This window comes from Melospiza melodia, chromosome 16, assembly GCF_035770615.1.
Source record: "Melospiza melodia melodia isolate bMelMel2 chromosome 16, bMelMel2.pri, whole genome shotgun sequence".
In the NCBI taxonomy this organism is placed as follows: Eukaryota; Metazoa; Chordata; class Aves; order Passeriformes; family Passerellidae; genus Melospiza; species Melospiza melodia.
Window position 1 is genome coordinate 8,478,784 of NC_086209.1, and position 19,119 is coordinate 8,497,902.

The window sequence follows — 19,119 nt, forward strand, 5'->3', positions numbered from 1 at the left end:
TGAGTCTTCATCTCAGTTTCCCTCTCCTGTGACACTCCCATGGAAGTAGGCCAAGAGAGTTTCACTCTGGGAAGCAATGTAAAGCCAATGAGCTGAGTTTCACAGCATGGAAAATATTTGCTGTCTTCTGCCAGTCTTCTTCCTCCCTAATCTCTGAATATCTCCATGCACAATCTCGTCTGTATTTACAGCTGCACTGGAACCTGAGAGTGTGACACCTATAAGTTACTTACTTTATATTTATTTATTCATATAACTTTTATTGTCTTTTATCTGTGTTGAAAACCAGATTTTTATTTTCAATCGTTCAAAGTCAAGTGTTTAAAAAACACACAAACCCAATCCTGTTGGCCCAGGCACTCATACAAGTGTATGAGTACAAGTGTATCATGTGCCTTGTCATCTTACCAAAAGCTGCGACTTCTAAAAAAAGTAAATTGTTTTATCAGTGAATCTGGCAGCTCAGGCAGGGGTTTGTATGAACAGATGCTTTAAAGGCTAAAGGGACCAAACAAGGGTGCATGTTTCAGTGTTGTTCTGAGACAATGGAGATACGGCCAGCCAAGCTGTTTGAGCTAAACATCGGACTTTGTGCATACTAATTGATAGCCTGATGTTTTCTTGAAATGTGCTGGTTAACAAAAATAATGACTGCATCACTAGGATACCAATACATCAGAGAATCATAGAGTTATCTAGTTGGAAAAGACCTCCAAGATTCAGCCATTAACCCAGCACTGCCATGTTCATCACTAAACCACGTCCTAAATGCCACATCTACACGTCTTTTAAATCCCTGACAGGATAATGACTTTACTGTGTCCCTGGGCAGTGTGTTCCAAAGGTTAGCCACCCTTTTGGTAAAGAAATTTTTCATAATATTCAATGCAAACCTACCCTGGAGGACTTGATGCCATTTCCTCTTGTCCCTTGCTACTTACCTGGGAGAAGAGCCTGACTCCCACCTGGGTACAACCTCTTTTCAGGCACTTGTGCAGAGTGATAAGGTCCCTCCTGAGCCTCTTTTTCTCTGGGATGAACATCCCCAGCTCCCTCAGCTGCTCCTCATCAGCCTTGTGCTCCAGACCCTTCCCCAGCTCCATTGTCCTTCTCTGGACACACTGCAGCCCCTCAATGTCCTTTTTGTGAGGGGCCCAAAACTGAGCTCAGCATTCCAGGTGTACCCTCAGCAGTGCCCCATCATTCCAGCTTATGGCTTTATCTAATTCATGTTTGATTTAGATTCTAATTTTTCACATCATTCAGAAAAAAAAGGTTTTAAACAAGCAGTGCCTCTTAACATACATGTAATTTAATCTTCTGCTCTGAGTAAAGGAGTATAACAGGGAGCAGGTGTTGCTTCTCCCAGCTTTATACATACTTGACTGTGATGCTTCTTTTAGAAATGTTTCCTTCTCCAAAGAGCCAAGTAAAAGCTGTCATCTTGATAACGATGACCAGTTAAGAAAAGGCAACATGGAAATTTCAGGAGAGGGAACAGCATAGGACCCTTATAAAGTGCTGTAAGCACTGTGGAGAGCAAACAACTGTACTCGGTTCCTGTCAATATCTTTAAAAATTAAAATATGAGGTAGCCCAAGAGGAGCTGGTTGTAGAGCTCTGTACAGCATCAGTGGTGTAGTCTGGTTTTTTCTCCAACACCTTCAAGCCAGGACTTTGGAAGAATTTCATTAACAAAACTATATTTTAATTTCACAGTGGTTAAAAAGGTATCATTTCTTGACAAAAGTGTATCTGGCAAATTTTAAATACTCTTTTCTCTTCTTCCATGGCCGGTTTTGATTAAGACCTGCTTTGCAACAATGCCAGTAAAGCCAAAGCTTTTTTACTTCAGAACATGGAGAAAGGTTCAGCAGATTTATTGGCAAGGCTGGATGTATTTTATTAACACCACGATGGGGAAGTCTGATTCTGATTTATTTGCAGAAATTTCACAGTTTGGCAGTGCTGTCTGGCAGACTTTCTCTTGATCGTTAATTGTCTGAATATTAGGATTGGCCTGAATAGAAAGTTTTGTTTGAATGGGAACTTCAGTGTGTGCTGAATCCTTTTTAGAACCTGTGAACATTTTTGAGAACCTAAGGCACAAAGGTAAATGTTAGAGAGTTTAGAAGGAACCAGTAGCTCCTGATCACAATGCAGTTCTAATTCACATATCTGTTAGAAATAGAACTTTTCCAAAAGCTTCTGTCTAAATTTAAATGGACTGTTTATAGCAACCAGCCAGTAATACAATATACTGAGCAAAATGTGCTGAGCATGTGGAGCAAACAGGATTATTAAGGCATGAATAAATCATTGGTTCAAATCAACTTGCACTAACGATGGTGCCCATTTAAAGAAAATGTACCTCGTAATTCAAAGTGTTTCAGAATGTATGATAATAATTAACAGTCTTAATCACCAGGAGGCAATGTTTCTTTCCCTTGGTGGCAGAGGAAACCTTACTAATGTAGGGCTTCTCCTTCTCTAGGTATAAGACTCTAATTTCCCCATGAAAATCATATCAGACATGTGCCATTGTATGGGATTATTCCCCTCTGCCAAATGGGGAAAGAGAGAGAAAGATGACAAATTTGGCCTTGTATATTGTTTTAGGGAGTGAATGTCTTTGACTCTTAATTTCTGTACTATGGGGAATTGTCATGTCCAGATTTGGGTTTTGGTGTTTAAAATTGGAACAAAAAGTCAAAATTCACTGAGGACTGGAGGTCGATTGCAGCTTGTCAAAACACTCTTATTAGTGCTGAAAAATGTAAATGTGCATATAAGGTAAAATGGAACTTTTCCCTGAGGCAGCTCCTTCTGGCAGTGGTGGTGCAGGGCATGGCACCAGATGACCCTCAGGTCTGCTTTGATGTGGCTGTTCTCAGGCTCAGAGCATTCCTCAACCCTTTGGTCTCCATGAGGTATGAGAGAACGCTGCCTTAACAGACCTCTGTGCATTAACTCCATGTGGCAAATACTGACCTTACTTACCTGGCTTTCTGAAAACTTCCTGCTTCTCGTGGCCCTCAGAAAGTCCAAGGCATTTTTTTTAGAGAGACCTGAAAATGCAGGGTACTGAAGCAAAAGGAAAACAGTCAAAATGTAAGCTTTCTACAGCTCCATGTATTGCAACCCCTTGCATTAGTAAACCTTTTATTTATTATATCAGACATAGCTGTGTGAATTCATACACTTCAGATGTATACAAGTATATTCCCAATGAACAGGAAGAATTTTAAGTTACTTTATGAGTGGGTACTTTCTGCAGTTTTTTTTTTTTTTTTATGGTGCTTGATGCTCTTTATCCTCCTAAAACTTGAAACCAGGACAGTTAATGCTGTGGGATGGGATGAGAGGGAGTTTAAAGAATGGAAAAGCACCAGAAACAGTTTCTTATAAGGTTACCTATAATCCCCTGCTAAATCCATCCTTCAGAAGCTTCTTGAAAGGGATGGTGCCACAGAAGCAGTGTGAGTGTTCCAGTACACCAGGATCAGCCCTGTTGGGAATGTCCCTTCCCATAAAGAGAAAGGAGGGAATTTACCCTTGAGACTTGTCTGTGGTGAGAAGGGAAGTACCAAGAGGGTTCGTTTTCCTACCACATGAGGTTTCCCACTGCACTCACTTTTCCTATATTTTGCTGAAAAATAGAAGAAGAGCACCAAGGGAGTGGGGTAGAAATGAGAAAGAGAGGAATGGTAAGGATTCCCTTGTCTGTGGGATGTGGATTTATGAGTCTCATAAAATGCTTTTCTGCTTTTCCTAGTGAGAAATAATCATGCAATTCTGTTATCTTTAAGAGCATGATGATTTATGCTTTTAGAATGAGTGTTCTTTCCAGTTTTCCACATCTTTTCAGTGCTTCAACAATGTCTTGGGGAGATTTCTTTTTCCCAAGAAAGGGTGGACCAGATGATCCTTGGGGCCCCTTTCCAGCCTGGTTTTCTATGATTCTATGAAAAAGTATGTTTGATTTTTTGTTATTTTTTCCATATGTAGTTGTGTGGTGTTCTCCATTAAGGGCTCTGTGATTGTGTCTCCGGGAAATGTGTTTAGATAGATAATCATTCACATGATTTTGCCAGAGTCAAAATCTGTGTAATTATCTAAACAACTGCATACCCTGCAGAGTTGGGTTGAAATTCATGGCTTCCAACCTGGGCTTTATGAACTATCTAGTTTTGTCTTTGATATTATGTGAGTAATTCACATTATGTCATTCAAGTTTGCAAAATACATCTCTAGAGTATTGGTTCTGGGATCATTAGTAATGAACATTAATCATAATTAAAGGAATGTCATTATTTGAACTTTTGAATTTTTGTCCTTTCAATGTTTATATGACTGTTGCAGCAGCTGCAAATATTGTTGTAAACATCTGACCACATCCATGGAAAGAAATCTGTAAATGATCAGAAGACTACTAAAGTTAGGGCTTTCTTTTCCTGGACTTTAAATGGTGTCAGCAGCATAGTTACCTTCCCAACGTGTTTTCCCTTTTCTTCCTAATACAGAGAGGAGCCAGCTTTGCCTTCCTTTACAACCCCTGTCCATGGATAACAATCCAAATTAATCCTGATACCATCTTTCTACACCATTTGCACATTGCAGGAGAATGTGTAAGTGAGGGAGGGTAAATATTTAGAGCAGGTACTGTCACAGCGTGCAGCCAGTGGGTGTGGGCTGGGGACACGTCACCCCAGAACGTGTTGTGGGATGCACTGTGGTGAGGTAAGGCACAAAGCATCTTTCTCATCATGTGCCCAAAGAGGCTGGACCCAGCACATCCAGGAAACAGCAAGGTTGGGTTTGTTTGCAGAGGGCTTGTTCCCATGCAGTCTCCAGCACGCTCACCCTGGCTCGGGCTGCGTGCACTGGGACAGAGCATTTCGATTTCCAGCTCTGCCTGTAGGGAAATGAAGGAGCATTCTAAGACCTACTGCTTCTCCTTGCAGAGGTCACACTAGTTCAGTGAGAACTGGGTTTGTCTTCCCATGACACAGCAGTCTGAGGGGAAAAAATATGTGAATCCTGGCTTAAATGGATAATGTGAAATGCAGATGTGTCATTATGCCTTGCCCTGCTGTCTGCAGGGGCAGGGCTGAGCCTTGTGCTTCTGCTGACAGGGGTCTTGCATGGTTCCCAAAGTGTCAAAAGTTGAAGACAACTGTACTTTTTGGGTCTCTAGAGAGAGTGTGCAGTGCCCACACCCCAGCTTCCCCAGCATTCCATCCATCCTGGTCCCCTTCCTCCCTCTCAGCTGCCTCCTGGGCTTTGTCTGCCTTCGGCCCAATCCTGTATGAAAACAACAGAGGGAGTTGGCAGGGGCTGTCATTTTCCTTCTGCTGTCACATCCACCCCAGAAGGAATCTGAGGGTGGCTTATGGGTTTAAAGTGAACTAGCCCCAGTTTTGAGCACTGTCCTGCACGTTCTGCTCTTATTCCTGATTTTTCTCTACCCATTGAATGCAGCCTCTCGTCAGAGAGGGAGCTGTCCTGCTGGCTGCAGCAAGCAGGCACTACAGAAGGAGGGGACACTGCCCATGAGCTCCCACTGCTTTCAAGGGTGATGCCAAACCTTGCAGTCACATCTCTGAGTCTGGCAGGAGGGTGGGAATTCCACTGAGTTGTATTGATGTAGGCAAACAGTGCAACCTATGTGTTTTCATCAGCCTTTTTCTCACTTAAAACCCTTTTAATTGAACCCTTTTTAAAATTCTTGAGCATGTTTCCTCCTGCCCTACTTCGTGTCCCAAGTTAAAAATTGCCATTAAAGGTTTTACAGGTAATTGTATCTTTATTGCATCCCGCGGGCAGAGCTCAAAGGTTGAGAGGAATGATGTGCCAAGCTGGGCTTTCCCTGAGGGGATTTCCTTTGTGATGGAGCATTCTGGCTCCAGCAGATTCTTCAGCCAACTTTTCTTTGTCAGCCTTCATTTTAGAATGTGACCAGGCAATACTAGAAAAAAATATGGTCTTTAATTCTTACTCTTAGGTTTTTCCCTGTTGGCTTTCAAACCAATGATGTTTCTGAAATGCTGAGATGCAGATTTGTTTCCATGTTTTCTTCCAGGGAGTGAGCAATGGCAGCCCTGCAGGTCCTCAAATGAGTGATAATGTTTTACAGAAGAAACCTTTGTTGGTGAAAAATTATGTAATCAATTTCCTAGATTCTTTTTTGCAGAAAACATTTTTTGTGTTGAGAGGAAGAACAAAATAGTAGTTTTGACATCTTCAGAAATTAAGGTCTTCATGTAAAACTTTCTTGAAAAAAGCCCCAACCCAACACTTTAGTTTTATAATGATAATAAAAGAGCTTGAAGTCACAGTGAAATATTCTGCTCCCAAATTTCTTCTTGTTTGATGCACTGGAAATTAAATTTTCTGAGGTAATGAAGAACAAATTGTGTTGAAGCAGGAGCCAAACACTCTTGTTCCAAACAGAAGGTTGTTTGTACAACCTGTGTGCTGGAGTGTGCCAGGAAGTGTGTGAGGAAAGAGCAGTGGCACTCCAGATGCCACACTTTACCAATCCTTCCATTTTCAGGTTTTTCTGAATTGCAAAGTTTATCTTGCGTTTTGGATGGAAAATACAGATCCAGATCCAACAAGCAGTCTGTCTTCAGTGACTTGATAAATTGTTCTTAATTTTCTGGAATAGGTTAATTTCATTTAGGTAAGGAAAGGCAAAAAAGCAGGCTTTTCAGGGCACTGCCAAAAAGGAGATTAAGTCAGCATCAAATCCATTAGTCAACCAATTTATCTGTGTTGGCTAATACCATTTCAGCCTCTTTGTCTGTCTTTTTTTTTCTCCTTCGGTGACAGTTTAGGTAACTTTTCACTGCTGTATTGCAGCATTGCCTGGTGGTTGCTCTGCATAAAACTAGGTTTACTGCCCTCTTAAAATTTTTTAAAGCAGATTTTGTTCAGTTTTATTTTTTTATGGCAACTTTTTCTTCTTCTGTGAATGTACCAGTTCTTTGAAAACTAATTTCTGGGACTGTGCAATCCTAATCATTGTGTAGACTGCTGCAGAACATGCCTGTAGTAGAAGTTGCCTCTATTAATTGTGCACTTTTATGTGCCCATCATTATTCAGTGCCAGCTCTGGGTTTCCTTTCAGGATACCTGTTCCAGGCTCCATGGTGTGCTTGCTTGGGGTTGTCTTGGCAGCTTTTGTTTTCCTCATTTGAGTTTCCTGTGACAGAGGATTGGAGATTCCTCATAGACAGAGGTTCTGGTGTCAGTTGAAGTCCAACCAGTGATGGAGACTTTTTTCACCTTTGGAATATTTCTAACATGTCCATCTTTTGAGGATTCTTTTCTAATTCCCTGGTATTAAATTTTTCAAATTCTTCCAAGAAACATGTATGCCAGCTATTATCCCTGCCTTTGCTGGTGTTGCTGAAGCAATTAGGGATTTAGAGGAAAATACTGGTTTAGAGGAGATTTCTGCTAATAACTTCTTCCCAAAATGAGTTTTCATCTTCTAACCTGATACACTGAAGGTGAGTTAGTTTCACTTGAAGTCAGCATCATCCTCTCAGCAGGAAATGTTCCTCTGGTGCCATGGTGGGGGAACGACCCCATGGAGTTGTGGGAAGAGCGTTGCCTATGGAATTTAGAGTTGCGTGTGCTGCATTCAGCATTTCTCATATAAGCTCCTCCCAGTGTGGGGGATTGTGGGGAGCTCCAGGACTGGTGAACAGGGATGTGCTTCTGCCAGTTATCTCCCATTTCTTTGCTTGTTGTTGCTGTCACAGCCCCTGGGCCCGCTGTGCACAGAGCTGTACAAAGTGCTCGGGGAGGGAGGACTCCCCAGAGCCACAAGGTGAGCGTGCTGGAAATGTTTCAATTTCTGTTCTGCCTTCCAGTCAATGACATCCTCGTGCTCACAGACAGCAGTGAATCCACTGGAGGCAAATCTTTGCTGGCAGAGCAGGAAGCTGGAACATGCAGAGGCAGCGGTTTGCTCGCACTGTGTGGCGATTAACTGGAAAAGTCCTTGCTTGGACAAGGATGTGTCTCTCATTTGTCCTTATATTCAGTTCTTCAGTATAAGACTAGCTCTTACTAATTAAATGCAGAATTACACAGTGCAGTCACCTTCTGTCCTCTGAAGAAATAGAGAACAAAACGTGTCAGCACTGCACTCTCCTGCTGTGGGGTAATCTGGAACTGGCTCTTGGTTATGTACTTAATTTGTTTGGTTTGTCAGTGTTTATTAGGAGCCTGATTAAAGCAAAATCATCCCATCCCCTCTGGAAATCAGCATCCTTCTAGCAAAATGTACAGCTTGGCTTGCAGGATACTTTTTAGTCCCAAGTATTTCTCTGTGGTTTCTGTGGTACCTCTACAAAATCAACTCCAGGTGTGACTTAATACAGTCCTGTTCCCCCAGCAATCCCAGCTGCTTTCATGGTGTAGTCACCAGTGCCTGGTGGCATAGAGAATTTGGGAGTGCTGAAAGGTGGTGACAGGAGTGGCCTTGACCTCTCTGGGAAGAAGGAAATGTGTGGTTTGTTCTACAGGCCATCAGCATCCTCCATGTTGAATGGAATATTGTAACACCAAGTGAACAGCAGTAAAATTCAGTCTGGTAAGATTTATTACTTTGATATTGGAGGGCTTAAGCTGATACCAGATTAACATATTCATAGGGTTTTAGGAACTGCTTGGGTATTAGCTGCTTCCTTTTAAACTGAAAACTTTGCAAGGGTGTTGCATCTCCTCTGCGCTAATGACTCAGTCTGTCTTTGTAAGAGGTTGAATTTCTTTACATGATGTTTTGAGACTAAATATGAAAGAGGGGAAATGGCCCTTAATTTTAACAAGTTCCCATTTGGTTTAACAGCTGCTGTGAGATCTCTCTTGTCTTTTTGGCTGTGTTTGCCACTTAGGCAGTGTGTTTCTGGTTGTCAGAGTCATACGGAGTTCTAATGAAGTGCAACACTTTTTTCTTTTCCCTACAGCTGTTATTTGTCATTTGATATAACTCTGCCTTGTGAGAGTTTTATTCCTGAATAGATGATAAAAGGACAGCTAGTATCAGAAGGCAGTGCTGGCATAAGAGTTCCTGCTTTGTTGCTAACATAGAAGAAGCCATTGCTCTCCTTTTAAAGGATGTGTTATGTGGCTGAATTAGGGAAAGCCTTTCAACTCCTGAGGGAGCCAAAGCCAGCCTCTTCCCCTGTTCTCCCCACCGCTGCTGTCCTGTCCTAATTAGCAGTTAAACTCCACGCCCTGTGCTCCCAGTGCCAAGACACTGACTTCTGGCAGTCATGGGAGGTTTGTTTTTCACTGCAGTGCAGTAAACACTCTGTGTTTGTGCTCTGTGCTCCCAGATGAGGGGTGTGAGATCTGCTGAGTCAGCAGACACGGCCCACGCTCCTTGGGGCTCATCCTCCCCTGCCCCAGAGCGGGGAGATGTGACGGTAGGGCTGGGTGATGTGATGGCCTGGGCACGGTGTGGCCCTGGGGAGGCTCTTGGCTGGTCCAGAATGGAGAGTTTGCTGCAAGAGCTGGGCTCTGCTATTTTGTGTAAATCTGTTATTGAAGCTGCAGATCCTGGTTCTGCTAGCTCTGACGTTACAGATAACCCCCTGATTCCTTAGAGTACGCACAGAGCTCAGCTGAGCTATTTCAGTGTTGGACATTTCATGTGACTGTTGTACCTTCTGCTGGGCTGAAGGTGACTCCCATACTCTCAAGATGTTTCTTGAGCTCCCTAAATGCATGTACAACCAACATGGTGTGCTCCCATGCCTGCCAGGGAAATACACACCATATCCTTGCATGCTGCCAGCTCTGCTTGGGAAGCAGAGACTGTTTGCTGGACTCCACTCATTTGTGTGCAAAGCTCTCCTCCATTGCCAGCAATGTGCCAAGCAAATTTTTGGATGGAATTTCTGTGAAGCTCTTTGTAATGCACACTAACCTTGCCTTATGTCTCCCTGTCCTCTCTGTGTTTGTGTGCTTTTGGCGTTCCCTTTGGAGGAGGAGGTGGGAAACATGCTGTGGGTTTGCATTCCCTACCTCGATATGTCTGCGTTACACTGCTGCTGAGGACTAGAACCCCTCATCCTTTCTAACCCTGCCAAATCAACCCCCACTTTAAAAAGTATCTTTAATGATGTGTGATAGTCCCACTGCCCTGAAGATTTAATGTTGAATGTATGACATCGGTATTTGTTACAAATACTTCTCCCTAGAAGACTCTGTATTAAGCCCACGCCTCATTTAATCCTTAAAACTTCTCTTACTTCGGAGTTAGTTCATAAACAAAATTACTGTACTGGGGACAGATAACAACATGGGGTTTCAGCAATTAAATGAAAAGTAGCGGGGAATCCTAAGGAGAGGAAATGGAGGGTCATAAATGGCTCTGAAGAGACTTGCAGGCAGGAATTAATATCTTATGCTTAATGAATGACAGCCCTTCAAAAAATGCTGTTAGATAAAGCAATATAAAGAGGACTTTTCAGAAATTGCACAGACTGATAGATGGTTTTTCTTTTAGAAATTTCACAAACTGGACCATTTCTCTTGTCTTTGGAGAGGGTGGCAAATGAAAGCATGACCTCTAAAACTGATAGAAATTCCAACACTTCAGGAGCAAAAGGCAGTGTGAAAAGCTATAGCTTTTTCCTCTATTTTGCCCCTATGAGAGGAGAAATCTCACACTGACTGAAGGTGCTGAGTTATTTCTTTGTTTCTGAGTTTACTCAACAAGCACATGCCTAAAGCATTTTTTATGGTAGCAAGTAGGGTGGAAGGTGTAGCTTGGATTTGAGTAATGGCAATGTAGTTATAGAAACCATAGAATCATAGATTCATTAAAGTTAGGAAAGAACTCTAAGGTCATCAAGTCTAACCATTAGCCCAGCACTGCCATGTTCTCCACTGAGCTATATCCCCCCAGTGCCACATCCTCACACTTTTGGAACACTTGAAGGGATGGTGATTCCACCATTTACCTAGGCAGCCTGTCCCAAGTGAAGAAAGGCTCCTCCTTTTAGCAGTTTTTAAGAACTGTGGCTGAGGGGGATGTTCAGTTGACCTCCCAGGGTCCCTCCAGCTCTGTTGTTGCTGATGGATTTTATAGTCACACCCTTGGCTGCACAAACATGGAGGTGGAGAGCAGAGTCTCCTTTACCAACCTCCAACTAGCTTGAAAGGTCACTCAGGGTTAGCATTAAAGGGCTGCATCCTCCTGGCTTCCTAGTGGGAATCGTGAGGCTCAAGTGAACACATTACCACTTTGAAGTATGGAGGTGTGGATGTGGATGCTAAGTAGTTTCAGAGAGAAGAAATGTCTGTGATTTATTTCTTCCTGAGAAATTTCATTAGGGAGAAAAAGTGAAAGGAGGGGAAAATTTTTAAGGGGACACTGAAAGCATAATCAATTGATGGTGGTTATACAACTCTAAAAGTAGGCCTACCCTTATCACTACAGATTAGAGAGTAGGACTCAGGGGTATTCCAGGATTAGGCAATTTAGCTAAATACGTCAGAGTTTCTTTGCCTTATGTGGATGGTCTTTTTTACAGCACCTTTTATTCTTTGTGGAGCTTTTTTTTTTCTTTTTTGCTGAGGGCAAAACATAGTTTGTAAGATCAGAATCCAGCAGTGCTCTTCTACTGGAAGCTGTTGATAGCAAAGTGTCTGCCAGCCTCTTCAAGTATCATCCACAGGTGTGAGATCTGCCCTTGAATGTGTGTATTGCTGCCTCTAAGTCTGACTACTTACTGCCTTCAGTAATTTAGGTGTCACTGTCCCATGGAGTCTTATTTGCCTTCAAGCCACTTGGACATTATCCACCACTAGACTCCCGTTGAGATCGGTGTTGGAGCACACCCACTTGAGCCATTTGTTCACACAGGCTCATGCTGGAACTCATTTACTCTGGACTTTACTGCAAAAACATCTTCTCTCCTTTTATAGACCCACACATGGCACCTCAGTGTTTTGTAAGTCATGAGGAAAAGAACAGTAGCAGATGACATCCAGCAATACATTTGGGACTCCCTAGTCCAAGTTTCTCATATCATTGATCGTTTCTTCTTGTTCATCCTGTACCCAGGCTTGACATGAGCTCTGTAAACCCTGTGGAATATCTGGAGTGAAACTATTGCTGATGTTCTGGGAAACAATGTTTTTGGACTCCTTTCTGGGAAAATGAGGGCATGAGAGTTTTTTTATTTTCCAGTATCATTATATTCTTACTGAACCAACTTTAACTGTTTGCATTGGACTTTTGCCTGTGTAATTGTATCAGAGTCTCTAAAGTGTTTCCAGGTGAAAGTAACTCTCCATTTCCTGTGGGATTAGTAAATAGTTATGACTGATCCAGGAGGTCCAGAACAGATTTTCTTTTACTTTCTTTTCTCCTACTTGCATTCACTGTGTCTCTCACAGTTCACACAGTCTTGATGAAGCCATGACATCTTGGGATTCTTTCTTTGCCTGTCCATTTTGTTAGGCCTCTTCTAGCAGATTGTGAAAGCTGGATGAGCAGTTCTTCAGGTATCTCAGCCCTTTCCATTGTCCCTGGTCATGCTGCTTTCCTGTCCCTCATGGCATCATTTCTCTTCCAGCCTCACCTCCACTGCTTGTGTGTACTGTGGCTGTACCTGCTTCATGCCAGCTTCAGCGTGAGGCCACAGGAGAAAAAATGGGCTCTAGGGAATTCTATGATCTAAATCTAGCCCATGGGGTATTGTGGTTTTTTTTTTTTTTTTTTTTTTTTTTTAAATATGTTAAGGTCTTCTGAAGAAAGCCAATCATTTGGGGCACAGCACTGTGTGGCATACCAGGACTGTGCTGTAGCCTACAACTGTGCTATCACCTTGGAGATAATTTGGATCCAAATTATGTTTCTTTTCCCTAAGTCTAATGGCAAATGCTGTGCAGAAGCACAGGTGATCGTTACCCTGCTACTGCCCTAACACCCAAGCCTTCATTCAGGAAACCTAGAATTGGTTCAGAATGAGTTAAACACTAAATGATCTTCATTTTTGTGTGGTGACTGTTTCTTTAGTAACTTCATTATTTCCATATGCAATTCAAAAGAATTACAGGGGGGAAAAAACCACCTCCCATTCTCCCCAGCTAAGAAGGAAGAGCTGGGACTGGAGAGAGAATCATCCCTGCTATGTCAAGACAAGTTATTAATTGTGGCATCTGCTCCTTTGCAGTGCATGTCCATGGTTGTAGTGACTGGTGCTGGCACTAAGGTTTAGTCAACAAACTGCTGGTGAGGCACAAGGAGGAGCAGCAGCAACTCCCAGGCTCAGCTGTGGTGGTTCAGCAGGGCCCTCCAGGGCAGTCAGGCAAGGTTTTTATCACTAAAATGAGCTCTGTGTTCATATCTGACTGTATGCTCTGCCTGACAGCTGCCTAGGAGTTGGTTGCTTGCACACAGCTCCTTTCTGGGAGCACCCTTTGACCAACACCAATAGCAAAAGAGCATTATTAAGTCTACTAAGCCTGAGTTGGCAGATTTTTTTTCTAGAATAGTAACAGATGGCAAATGCTGGTGGTACAGCTGCTAGGACTGGGAGAGGATGGATGTTGGTTTGTCATTTCAGTGGATGCTGGCAATAATTCATATTTGTGTTTATACAGGGTCTTTCCTCTTTGAGAGCACTTTACAAACCAGGTGATAAATAATGGCCTGGAGTTAACGTGGGCTGGTAGAGCTCATCCCTGAGCTCATGTGGCCAGTGTGGGAGGGTAAACATAAGGGCAGTGGCTTGTGCTTCCTGCACAGCCTGGGTGTGGATGGGGCAGCTGCTCTACATAACAGAGTGCCACTCAGCAGGGGTTTCAGGCAGAAAAGGAGGGCAAACAGCTGGAATTCAGGGGGTGACAGTGGTATCCAGGGTGCCAGCTGCTACTGTGGGTACCTGGACTGACCTCTGGCTGTGTGGAGTTTTGTGTAGACTCTTCCCAGAGACACCTGTGTCCCACAAGAAGCTGCCTTAGGGTTAGGTGGCCACCAGCCTGCTGTCCTTGCAGAGTCAGACACGCTCTGCAGATCACCTGGCACTGACAGAGGTGCTCAGGCTCCCTCTCACTCCATGCAAGTTGGAACATGGCCCCAAGGCCCTCTTGGCTCTGACACTTGCTCTCCATCAGCCTTGCTGGGACGTGCTGTGAAGGCAGGCAGGATTTCCAGGCCCATCTTTAGTCCAGGCATTTGGAATTGATAGGAGAAGGAATCAGGATTTTGTGTGGATTGGCTCACTGTCTCACAGTGTTACTGCAGGTGATGAGTTTGGTGGATATAACAGTGAAAGGACAGAAATCTGGGGCTCATAAGCAGAAAGGGCACTTTTTAGCACTTCTTTTGTATTTATTAGGAGCTGGATCAAGACCACCACTTACTCCTTCTCCATTACTAGCAGATTCAGTTGCCATAATTGCATTCAGGAAAAATATCCCACTAGCAAGAGCTAAGTATAAAAATCCGTAAGAATTACAGCACTGTGGTTTTCCCTAATGCGAAGGGTCAGAGCTTACAGGAAAATACAGGAAGAAATCATTAAAAGACACTTAAATAAACATTAAATGGTATTTTAGAAATTTGAAAAATGTTGAAGGTAGGTAAAATGTCATCTTTATATTGTTTTTCCTTTCTTTATATTCTATTCAGATCACATTTTCAGGAGGGAGTGCCTGAGGTGAGCAGGATGTGTGAGGATTAATGGGTAACAACATTTGGAAACTTGCCAAATACAGTTTCCCTAGGATGGTGTAAAAACTTCCTTTTATTTATAAAGTATTTGAAATTCTGAAGATGGGGAAGTTGCTCTGCATTGGTACCAAAAGAGGGCTGACCACTTTTTAGGTGTTCAGAAGAAGATAGAATTTAATAATTTTTATTCATATGAGAGCGAATGTCCAGCTACCATTTGTGTAGCAGCAAAAGAAAAATCCTCCCCTTTACATTGCTTCCAGTGCAATGGTAAGTGATGTAAGGAAGGATATGAAATCATGTTAACAGGGTGTTCTCTAATTTCTAGCTCATTTCCACAGACTTCTGAGCTCAGCTAAGGCTGTGAATCTGGCTGATCTTAGCCAAATGAAACTTATGAATCTCTGGGGTGTGAACACTGCCAACTGTTGCCCATTTCTGCATTCAGTTAGAGTGGCTGAAAGCATGGCTCAAATATGGTTTTGGCAGCAAGACAATTAGAAAGTCATGACTTAAAAGTTTAAAATCCAGTAAATCCAGTCCTTCACCTGGCAATGTAAACAATCCTTGAGCCACCAGCCATGATAATATATGGTGCATAACAAATGTAATTGAAGCCCTACAGGGCTGGTCCTTTCTTCTCCAGTAAATCTCTGAGGTTTTTCTCCTCCTTTCTCAGAGGTCCAGAGGGAAGGGCAGCTTTCAGATCTGGAGGGATGTACTGATGAGAGGGCTCGTGGAGTCAGGGATGCCAAAGCTGTGCCAAAGTGCCTGGTCACAGCAAGGCAGAGGAGAGTTTGCTTTGTGGACTGCCTTGGCCTTGCTCTGTGCATCTGCAGGGCTGGCACAAGGCAGGAGCAGCTCTAAGTGCCCCCAGTTTTCCCACAGGGAATAATGATGCCAGCAAACCAGCTAATAGTTGGTAGCCCATTGCATACTGGTGTTTTCTGGCTTTGTGGTTGTGCTGAGGGATCTCAAAGGACTGTTTTCAGGAGTGAAATTATTCTGGAGTTTAATGCATTTTTAGGACTTTTGTAATGTCCTTAAATTGGATATTTCCACATTGTCTAATCTTATATGCTAAGAATGCTGTGGGTTGGCAATACCTCCTGCCCTTTTTGTTATTATCCTGTGTATCATTTTGTGCAGCACAGTCAGGATTTGAGAGCAGCTGACAGCCCAACTGCACTGTCTGTTTAACTGCAGGAAACCACATTTTATCCCTGTCTGAATGCTAATGGAGTAATGATAGCAGATAATTAATTGAATGCCTTTCCCTTTCTTTTGTTTATTCCTCTCTTTGAGCATACTCCCTCAATACACAAATAAAATCCTCAATTAAAATTTATGGATTAATGAATTGAACAACAAATCTTTTTTTTTTTTTTTTTTTTTTTTCTGTTTGCCTGGATCTCAGTGAGAATTTTGCTGATTTTCACTTGTGCTCCCCTGTCAAACATTTTCAGTTGTCATAATGGGTAAGTATACACTGAGCTGTCATGTGGGTGCATCAGGGTATCAGTGCTTATCAGAATGGTGGAAAGAGATGACAACAGTCTGGGATTCCTCCTGTGTCATTGTGTGTAGTGTGGAAGCCAGGAGCTTGTAAGGATCAGTGCAATGGTCCCACTCCCCTACAGAAGGATTGTTCTTAATGCACTTTGATGGGGTAAATATTGTGTACCCAGGAATGACCCTTCAGAGTTTGTGGTGTAAGAAATGCTTCTCAGAGTGAGGGCTGCAGGCTCAGCATCCCCCAACACCACAGCATCCACTTAATTACAGCAGTGCATGGTCAGTATGATTGCACATGCTCAGTGGTATCTTTATGTCATAAAAGAAGAAAATTGATCTGGAAGCGTTTCCTATGAACTGCCACTTAGCAGAACTGAGCACACACTTTACATCTGCAGGCTGGGTGTTAGTGACACACAAGCAATCACACAGCAAGTGGCAGGTAAAAACAAACAGGAAAAAGAGGCCATCACAGCTAATAAAGAGTCTTCTTGCACGCTGAATAAAGCTTTTTATGACTTTATTTTTTTGCTTGAAGCAAATAGTCCATTTTGTTTCTGTTTTGCAGTGAGCATAAGCTTTGGAAAGTTAAACAGAAAGTATTAGATTATGGTAAGTGGTCATCAGAGGCTTGCTTTACAGTCATGGCCTGTTAAATTGTTTACTGAACCTCATTTTATATATGTCTCTGAGGCTGATGTGTGTCTTAAATCCCATCTATCTGGAAGACCTGAGTCTGTTGATTTTTTTATAAAGCCTGAATGAACAAATGAACAAACATAAAATTTAAGATTCTCTTTATTATACACTGTGGTTTATAGTATAATTACAGTAGTAAGAAGTCACTGCAAACATACCAGTTACATCAATAAACTTTCAGCATTTTGTTTAATATCTTCATTGACGAAATGGATGAGGGGATTGAGTCCACCATCAGTAAATTTGCAGATGGCACCAAGCTGGGAGCTTGTGTTAATCTGCTGGAGGGTAGGAGGGCTCTGCAATGGGCCCTGGACAGGCTGGATGGGTTGGCCAAGTCCAACAACATGAAGTCTAATAAGTCCAAGTGCCAAGTCCTGCACTTTGGCCACAACAACCCCTGCAGTGCTCCAGGCTGGGGACAGGGTGGCTGGACAATGCCCAGGTAAAAGGGACCTGGGTGTGCTGGACAGCAGACTGAACATGAGCCAGCAGAGTGCCCAGGTGGCCAGAAAGACCAATAGTCCTGGCCTGTGTCAGGAAAGGTGTGGCCAGCAGGAGCAGGGAGGTCACTGCGCCCCTGTACCTGCCACTGATGAGGGCACACCTGGAGTGCTGTGCCCAGCTCTGGGCCCTCAGCTTGGGGAGGACCTTGGGACACTGAGCACATCCAGAGGAGGCAACGAGGCTGGGAACACAAACCCTGAGAAGAACCACTGAGGGAGCTGGGGGTGCTCAGCCTGGAGAAAAGGAGACTCAGGGTGACCTTATCACTCTCTACAACTCCCTGAAAGATGGTTGCAGTCAGGTTGGGGTTGGTCTCTTTCTCCAGGCAGCAACTGACAGAACAAGAGGACACAGTCTTAAGCTGTGCCAAGGGAGGTTTAGGTTAAATGTCAGAAAGAAATTCTCCACTGAAAGAGTGATTGTGTGCTGGAACCATCTGCCCAGGGAGGTGGTGGAGTCACTGTCCCTGGAGGTGTTTAAAAAAAGACTGGACATGGCACTCAGTGCCTCCTAGCACCAGGAGGTGTCAGGTAATAGGTTGGAATAGATGATCTTAAAGGTCTTTTCCAACCTAGCTCATTCTGTGATTCTGTAATTCTGTTATTGTGTATCTTAGCACATTTTTATAATACAGGTTTTTAGACCTGCTTTTCTACAGCTGTCAGTTAATGTGGCAGAAGCTGGACAGACACCAGGGTCTGATCTCACTGCTGGGAAGAGGCTGGAACAGCAAGGTGACCAGTCATGCAGTGAGCCCCATGGCACTCATCCATTGTGCCCATGGGTCAGCTTCTCACTTGCTGCCTCTGAAGCTGTTGTGTGTGGTTTTGTTTGCCTCAAAATGCTGTGCTGGGCACTGTCTATTTGGGAACAGCTCAAATCCCTGAACAGAGTGGGGAGGAAGCAGCAGCTGGGACAGCAGGCTCACTTGGAGTTAGACTGTTCCAGGTGAGCAGAAGTTGGTCCACAGCTGTGTTTCTGCTTTGGTGCAAATCCTGTCACTCAGGACAGTTCAGTTTCAGCAGGGGGTGTACAGGTAACAGTGCTGACTTCAGGTTCCATTGAGCATCTCTGCCTTGTTCACCTGAAGGAAACAGTTTTGTAGTTCTGTAATACTTCTGTAAAAGAACTTCATATGAATAACAAAGAGGTTTGGACATTTTGAGATGTACAAAAAGTGACAGCTTTCAGAAAAATAATTTATCTCCTTCTCCACCCTCAACTTTTAATTCTGGTTCTCAGTTCAGGATGTGCTAAACCACAGCCTGTAAAGGACAGCCTGCAGCTGCTGTGTGGGAAAACCAGGGAGAGGCTGGATCTGTGCAACAGGAGCTTGGGCACCAGGGGATTTCCAACAGCCTCTTGAGGCAGGCAGTGCCAGTGACCCTGCTGTTTGTACAGTGATGCTCAGTCAGGCTCTGCAGAATGATACCTGTTTGGATGAGTCAGGTGCTGCTGGGGCAGCCTGCCAGTAAAGACTTTTGCGTATGTGGTTTATTGATTTGCAGAATTCATTGAGGTATTTCCACATTTCCTAGAACCAGGGCTTGGTATGTCCTCAGATAACCTGTGTTGTTGGATAATCCAGGCAGAATGAGAGGCAAGGCCAGGCAACTGCTGGAGTACAGGAGCAGACTGCTGGAGTGGGCAGAAATAGGTTTATGGGAGCAGAGGGAGAACTCAAAGAAGTG

General features: G+C 43.4%; 1 protein-coding gene across 2 annotated transcripts in view; it reads left to right on the top strand.

The window, feature by feature from the left end:
• GPR50 (G protein-coupled receptor 50) overlaps positions 1-19,119 on the top strand; it is a 44,535-nt gene that overhangs the window by 17,352 nt on the left and 8,064 nt on the right. The window contains exon 3 of one of the 2 annotated variants that reach the window (XM_063170526.1): positions 16,125-16,185. The exons of the other annotated variant lie outside the window; for it this stretch is intronic. Coding sequence (XP_063026596.1) covers positions 16,182-16,185 — 4 coding nt within the window. The 5' untranslated portion in view covers positions 16,125-16,181. The remainder of the gene's footprint in view (positions 1-16,124; positions 16,186-19,119) is intronic. 2 annotated transcript variants of the gene reach the window in all.